At 35.9% G+C, this 7,813-nt stretch overlaps 1 protein-coding gene across 1 annotated transcript; it reads left to right on the top strand.

The window, feature by feature from the left end:
- Positions 1-666: 666 nt before the first annotated feature.
- Positions 667-7,506, top strand: LOC104211218 (protein ABA AND ROS SENSITIVE 1). The gene is made up of 9 exons (XM_009760236.2): positions 667-763; positions 1,308-1,390; positions 3,072-3,171; positions 4,350-4,566; positions 5,080-5,377; positions 6,219-6,294; positions 6,388-6,434; positions 6,539-6,733; positions 6,840-7,506. The coding sequence occupies exons 2-8, from the start codon at positions 1,317-1,319 to the stop codon at positions 6,717-6,719; spliced, it is 993 nt and encodes a 330-aa protein (XP_009758538.1). The 5' UTR covers positions 667-763; positions 1,308-1,316; the 3' UTR covers positions 6,720-6,733; positions 6,840-7,506.
- Positions 7,507-7,813: the final 307 nt, after the last annotated feature.

Genomic DNA, 7,813 nt, shown 5'->3' with positions numbered 1-7,813 from the left:
CTTCGTCCCTCAGTTGATTTGTTTGTATAAATATTTTTTTGATACCTCATAAAAAATTTCTTCAAAATATGTTTATTTAAGTTGTTTCACAAAAATACGTTTTTGAGGAATTAGTTTGACTGTACTTAATAATTTTACTTTTTTCAAAAATATTATTCTATTGGTTCATTGTGTCGTTTATATGATACTAATATTTTATTATAAAAAATTTAAAACATAATTTAAAGTTAGTACAAGTACAAATGTATATTTGATTATTCAGCTGAATATTAATAAAAGTGAAGAAGAATAGTTAAATAATTTTCAAAGAAAAATGAATGCTATAATATTTTCAACAAATATATACTTACATTTATTTTGGTCGAAAATGCTCCTACACTACTTGAAAAGTTTTTTTTATTCTTTTTGGATGAGAAATTAAGTGAAGTTAGACTAACATAACATAAATATAAAAAAGTTACTAAGCTGAAAATTCATACTGGAGTATAAAATATATGAAGCACACAAAATTCCCTTAATTCCTCTTGTGATTATTATTTAGAGTCAAATTGGTAAATTAAAACTCAAGAGGGTCTAAATGTAAAGTCACTCCATAAGTTGGGGACCGAACCCCAAAACCAAATTTTAACCCCACCCCCTCCTTTCACTCGAACCAAAATAGAAACAGGAAAACCCAATTCGAATTTACGAAGCAGAGAATTGAATCCCACAAGATAAAAGCGCGATAATCTATTAACCCTAACGTAGATTCTGGTATTTGCAAGTAAGTATTTTTTTTTAATCTGAGCACTGAATTTCAGCTCAATGAAGTTGAAGTGGACATACTTTTTGTTGGCTAAAAGGTTTAATAATTAGTTTTGTTTCCCAATTGAGCAGGGATTTTGCTGAAAATTTGTTGCATTTATGCACTTTTTTGTTTTACTTAGATGAAAATTAGCAAAAGGTGTTTATTTTAATTCTTTTTACCTTTTTGGTTTCTGAGTAGCTGGACTAAATCTTACTGTATTTACAAGTAGAAAGGGTTTGCTGAATTTTTTCAGGCCATTTAGACAATTGTTATTTTCCAAATGAGAATTAGCTGAAGCTTTTTTTTTTTTTTTATATATATTCTTTTTTTTGGTGTTTCGTTTACTGAATTGGAGTTCTTTTTTTGTTTGTCTTTTTGGTGAAAACTTTGCAACTTGCTGGCCAGTTATTTACAGTATATTTTTCTCAGATGAAAGTTAGAAAAAACGGGTGCTTTGTTATTGAATTAATTTGTTTTTTGGGTTTTATTCTGACTGGATTTTGGTGCTGTATTAACACAGAATATTGCAATGGACAAGAGAGCATTATACCGGGCAAAGCTGAAGGAACAGAAGCAAAAGCGAATTGATTCCCCTCTTGTAAGGTATTATTATATACAAGGGAGTCAATAAAGTATTTTTTCGTTATTTTCATTTCATGGTGTTAAGTTATGGCTAGTAAATGACTAAAGTCCTATTGAGTTTGTCCCAATCGGTTGTGGGGTGGGTATTCGGTCTCCTTATATTGTCTTGGACAATCTTCAACTGATGAACTAGCTTTTGGGATTAGTGTTGTCAAAGGCGAAAAACTTTGAAAAGCGCTTCAGGTCTATTGGGCTTTGAGCACAATTTAAGTATGCGCTTTAGTTAAAAAAAAAGGTGCAATAAATAAAGTGTGCATACATATATATACTCCCTCCATTTCTATTTGTGTGAACTCATTTGACTGGGCATGGAGTTTAAGAAAAGAGAGAAGACTTTTGATGTTGTGGTCTAAAATGAGGCACATATATTACGTGTGGCTATAAATCTTTGTGTAAAGGTAAATTGTTTCCAAATAAGGAAAGGGGTCATTCTTTTTGGCACGGACTAAAAAAGAAATATGTTCACATAAATTGAAACGAAGGGAGTATTTTTTTTGTTGAGAATGAAAAAAAATAAAAAAAATAATATATATATGCACACTTTATTTATTGCACCCTTTTTTTTTTTTTAACTAAAGCGCATACTTAAATTGTGCTCAAAGCCCAATAGACCTGAAGCGCTTTTCAGAGTTTTTCGCCTTTGACAACACTAACCCCTATATATATATAAAATTTTAGAGAAAAGTAAGAAATTTCATTCATAACATTTTCCTTAACATCTATTACACTTATTTGCCGATTATATTTGGTGTTTAGCACCGCTCGGTCCAAGATAGAACTCATGGGCAATGAATGCGCACACCTTAGTACCTTGCCTAGACTGAAGCACAGCTTAAGCGAGGCGAAATGCCCTCCCTGATATTTTCTAAGCTTCAGGGATTAAGCGCGCCTTAAATGAGCCATTGACAACGCCCTATTGGGTTGAGTTAGGTCCAAGGTCCATTTTCTTATTTTCATTCCAAAAGAGAATGTCCATTTTCTTATTAAGTCCCTGATAGGGGTCTAGTTGTAAGGGAGCAAGGCGTGATATGTGGGTTAGGCACACATCACATGTTGGATTCTTGATAAGAACCTGTATTTAAGTATATTTAAGTGGAGAAGGATAGAGGTGCGAGTCCATTACTTACCAAGTTTCGAACCGTGCGCCAATAGCCCTTGGGTAGTTCTCTGTTATCGAAAAATGACTAAAGTCCCTGCTATATGCCCTTTAAAAAATTCATGTATGACAACAAGCTTTCTGAAATGTTTTTGCCATCCAAAGATAGATTGAGCATCTGGAAACTCAATGCTATTGATAGTTATAGCAAGATCTTGGCTTCTAAAATTTAGCCTAATGCTTTCATCTATAACTCCAGTTGTTGTCATCCTTGTTTAATTACCAAATCAGCATCTGCGTGTGTTCTTGGTTTTGATGTAAACTACTTTTATTTTTCAAGATGGGAAGTTTTATCTGCATTCGGATGTGATATAAATATACTATTTGTTGTATTTGATCTTTTACATGATTGGACATGATTGCGATCTATACTTAACACAGTTTTGTATTTACAGTCCTAGTTAAAGGTGCATTGTCTACTGTAGAGTTGTAGGCACTAGCTTTTTCTGATTCTCACTCTCAAATCATGTCTAATGTATAGCACAGGTACAATGAGCACGATCAGCCTGTATGTAGAGTGTGTGACATTGTTCTGAAATCTGAATCACAGTGGCCTGGACATCAAGCTTCTCGTAAACATCATGAGGTAGGATCTTAACTTTTTGCATACTGGAATTTGGTCTTAACTTTTTGCATACTGGAATTTGGTGCATGCTAGTCCAAGCTCAGTAAAATAGTCACGATGTGGTCATTCGCACTTCTTTAAGAAAAAGGTGCTTTCGATCATGCTAAGATGAACACATTAAGCCATTTGTATATTAACATGAGCATATCCTTTCGCCTTTTGTTTTTAGCTTGAGGTATGTTTTTTGTTCGAGTATAAGCATCAGGTAAAGTAGGTTCCACAAGGCCATGCCAGACTTGTCAGCTTTGAAGTCATCAGTTTGCTTCTTTTTCTAATAAAGGGATCATTGTCCTTCATAATTCTCAATTGGCCATATGGCTAGTTTACGTTTTCATCAAGAACTCATAGTTTTGGGATGGTCTAAATTTACTTTTGCTTTGTGATTGTAGAAGTTGCTCTGGGTTCATTGAAAATGAAAAAGGCATTTCAAGTGGCATGCCGGTACAGGAAGCAAAAGGAATAGGAATTGATTGGAACAATGTGTTGTGAATCTAATGCAGGAAGGTTGATTGGGGAGGAATTATAATGCCTTTTTGGGTTTTTTTTTTGGGTCAGGGGGCTTACTATAGTTGACAACAACAACGACCTAATAAAATCTCACAAGTGGGGTCCGGGGAGGGTAGTGTGTATGTAGACCTTACTCCCACCCCGAGGGTGTAGAGAGGTTGTTTCTAAAAGACCCTCGACTCAAGAAGACGAAAAGAGACAATATTAGTATCGCCAACAGAGACCAAATGAATAATAACAACATCGTAAAAACCAGAAAATAGATGAAACGCAAAAGCGATAGCCAGTAAAAAGACCAAGCACTATGAAAAACGGAAGAGTAGTAAGACACAACATTAACCACTAGCAGTCTAAGACAAAAATCCTATCAGACTAGCCTCACATAGGTACGAAGTAGAAATATTTGAATTTTTAGCTAAAAGGGAAGAACTCATAAGGGCTGGGTTCAACTAATTTGTACGAGTTTTCTGCTGGTCATCTAAGCTTCATGCACGTGTTATGTAACCTTTGGTGTGCTTTCTAAGGACTTCCTTAGTTCTTGCTATTCATCTCTTGTTTTCTCCTTTAGATATCACATGTGAGGTCTGTGCTGTACTCTTCCCTGCTTAGACAGATTCTGATGTTTTGTACAGGCCATAAATAATCTCAAAGCTAATGCTGCTGCAGTGAAAAGCCCAAACACTGTAAGAAGCGAGCCTCCAAAGGAGTTGCCTAAACCCAAGTCTGAACTTCCTGAGGGCGTAAGCCGTAAAGAACCTGAAGCTTCTGTTGGATTGTCCAAGCCTCGTGCATCATCTATGCTTCCTCCCAATTTTTTTGATAATCAAGAGACAAAGAGGCCAAAAATTGGTAAGGTGCTTCTGTGGGAATTTACCTTTTCTTAGAAGGTTTCCGTATAGAAAATTTAAACAGTGATTGAAGCATGACACTGTCTTCAATGCATTCCATGATATTGAAAAAAAACAAGACATTCTAAGATTTTGCAAGTGTTAATCATAAAATCCATGCACATTGGCTGTATGGTGAGTCTTTGTTGGGTCCATTTTGTGTATATTTTGTTTAATATCTGCTTTAAAGGAAGAACGTATTTGCAATGAGAGAAGGAGAGAAAAGGTGGAACGATAGGTAGAGAAATCAGTAATTTTGCTGCTTTTGGCGTGCCTGATTCTGCCTCTCTGTACTTTGTATGGAAGACTTAGATATACAATGATATTTCTGATTTGATATATACTTTGTAATGAGGACTTGGTATCCCCTACCCTAAAAATATTATTCTACAGTAATGAAGACATGGTATTGCAATATAAAAGTTTATCTTGCTCTCATTTTCATGGATGCCTTATCTATATATTTGTGTTTCAGAGAAAGATTCGGCTAGGTTGGGAGACCACGTATCAAACAGACATGCTCCAGTTTCAGATCAAACTGAAGTGGAGGAAACGTCGTTGTCAAGGTCTAGCATGCAGGGCTTATCTTCTTCCAAGAATGCTGACACTAGAAGCACAGAAAATCAGCGATCTGGTGAAAATGGGCCAATGTCAAAACTGAGTTCTGGTTCAGATGCTAAGCAGGTCAAAGGAGCTCTCCCTGCAGGTTTCTTTGATAACAAAGATGCTGACTTACGTGCTCGTGGTATTACACCAGTCAAACCAGATGTCAAGTAAGATTTGATAACTTGATATCGCTTGCTAAGCAGCCTAGTTTCTTACTCTTTGATTGTTGTGTCTTCAACTGTTTTCCTTTTTTTTAATACCTTCGACCTCAGATGGGATCTTTCATGTCTTGTCCTGCTGTCTCTTTAACCTGAACAGAAAGCCAATTGCTACTCTATATGAATAGAATATCCAAATGAGTAGCCTGAACCAGAAAGTAAATTGCTACCCTAGATGAATAGGATATCCAGAGGAGAAGCACCACGTTATGCTGGCAATATAGATGCAGGATATTGTCGGATGCTGCTCTCTTTCAGAGTCATAAGAGCTATAAGGCTCATGTTTCTTCCATTTATTCCTCCAACTTTCGAAATAGTATTCATGTTCTCCTGAATTGCAGGCTACAGCACCACTACCTCCAGCTTCATCACGATTACTTCTAATTAGTTGCTGTAACAGTCATGGTTCAGTGGTGCAGTTGAACTGCTTCCCGGTGCGCTTTATTCTGTGGACAGTCTGGAAATGTGTAGTGGTCATGGTTGTGTCGTGCAATAGCTGAAGCTAATTGGCATATGAAGTCTTTGATTTTATTGATTTGGATGTAATCAAAATATAGCTGTTGCATCAGAAAGTAAATTTATTCTCTCTGTTTTTTCATCAGCTCATTCACATTTTGGAGTAGATAAATCATCTTACTTTTTATATGACTACTGTGTTCTTTCAGTGGCATAACTAATCTAGTCTCAGTCCTTGTGGAACAATAAAGAAGCACACTTACCCCCCCCCCCCAACCCAATATGTTTCCTCCTCCAGACAAAGTTGACCTTGACTCTAATGACTTCATTGCAGGGATGAGTACAAAGAATTTGAGAAGTTAATCCAAGAAGACTTAAAAGAGGTTGACAACCGTTTAGAAGAAGAAGAGGTCATCTTTTATTACAAAATAGTTGTTGAGCCATCTGTGAATTTTTTATCTTATTAACCCATTTATCGACCCACTTTGCCATTTATATTGCAGGTTGATGCTGCAGAAATGATTGAAGAGGAAGTAGCTGTTGAACAGAGGTCAGTTTCTCAAATGACGAAATGATTTTCTCCTTTTTGAAAATTTTGCTATATTTTGTTTACATGGTCCAAAGTTAATAAACTTTTATCTTGCATGACTTCAGGGGCTATCGGGAAAGACTGGAGATGTTGAGGAGGAAGAAGATGGAACTTAAGGCTGCTAATTCTTCGTTAGGCAGCAAAGAAAATAAGGTTGTAGATAAGGAGTCCAGTGATGATGAATCATCAAGTGATGGTGACAGTGATGAGAATCTTACCGTGGACTGGAGGGCTAAACATTTGTGAAGGTGCTTCTGCTGGTAGGACACATTCTCTCTAGTCTCTCCCTCACCGTCATATTCTGACCGTGTGTCTCTGGAGTAGTTTGGTTGCTCCCATGCTAAATATTTGTCCTTTTGACTGTAGGTAACAAGGTTTTCTGAATCACTTGTTCCTTGAACTGAAGATTTTTTGGTTCAACACAGTGAATGCAGGATGAGCATTGAGTTTCTGTGCTGCAATTTCCATGAGCTGATATGGAACTATGACTTTTTCTTTGACCTGCAAACTAGGATTTTGCCTGCTCCTGCAAGTAAATAGGAACAATGAACCAAATTCATTTGGGTACTCTGTTGTCAAAGAGTAATGCGGTTGTTGAGAAAAGAGCTGTACTTAGGTTACATTTAGGCTTGAGTAATGAACTTGAGGCAACTCCTTTTGAAGATGGACATAGTTAAAGTTGGCACCAGAGTTGTCCTTTTGGATGCCACTGTGCTAAACAAGCCGAGAATGGAACAGAAAAGTATAGTCATGCTGTGTTGTGAAAGAAATTTTCTGTACTCTGTTATAGGGTTTCTTAAATTGTGCCTGCAAGTTACTGTCATTGTTATGCAATGGTGAAGCGGTAGCCAAAAAATTTGCAGCCCAAAGATTAGAACTAGTAATTATTCAATCAGCTAATACTAAAGGGCTTGCTCTTTTAGTTTTAGACAGTTTGGTAATATGTTTATATCATTTAGGTTGTGTTTAATCATGAACTAATTCCTGTTCGAATTTAAGCTTTGGTCAAACGAATTAAATTCGGATTATTTGAGTCTTGGTGCTAACAATTTGAACAATATTACGTGTTTTAACTGGGTACAGGTGCAGTACGTTAATTTGACTTGTATAATATATTGATGATAGAAGTAGAAAACATTAAAGTGGTCAAAAAGTTAATATATTGAAAAACATCACATTGAGGTTTGCATTTTGGATAGTTTAGTGAATTTGCTTTCTTAATTGTTTAAAAAATCTGTAGAATTTTTAGGATCATAGAAAAAGGACGATTCTCACACTAAAGGATAGGATATTATGTAGTCTAGCTAGAATTTCTGCTCATTAGAGGTTGTATTTTATAG

Source organism: Nicotiana sylvestris, chromosome 5 (genome assembly GCF_000393655.2).
Source record: "Nicotiana sylvestris chromosome 5, ASM39365v2, whole genome shotgun sequence".
Classification (NCBI taxonomy): Eukaryota; Viridiplantae; Streptophyta; class Magnoliopsida; order Solanales; family Solanaceae; genus Nicotiana; species Nicotiana sylvestris.
This window is presented reverse-complemented; position numbering and strand designations above follow the sequence as displayed.

Coding starts and splice junctions, on each gene's coding strand:
- LOC104211218 (XM_009760236.2), top strand. CDS start 1,317: ATGGACAAGAGAGCATTATACCGGGCAAAGCTGAAGGAACAGAAGCAA. Junction 4,567..5,079: donor GACAAAGAGGCCAAAAATTG/GTAAGGTGCTTC, acceptor TTTGTGTTTCAG/AGAAAGATTCGGCTAGGTTG. Junction 6,295..6,387: donor ACCGTTTAGAAGAAGAAGAG/GTCATCTTTTAT, acceptor TTTATATTGCAG/GTTGATGCTGCAGAAATGAT.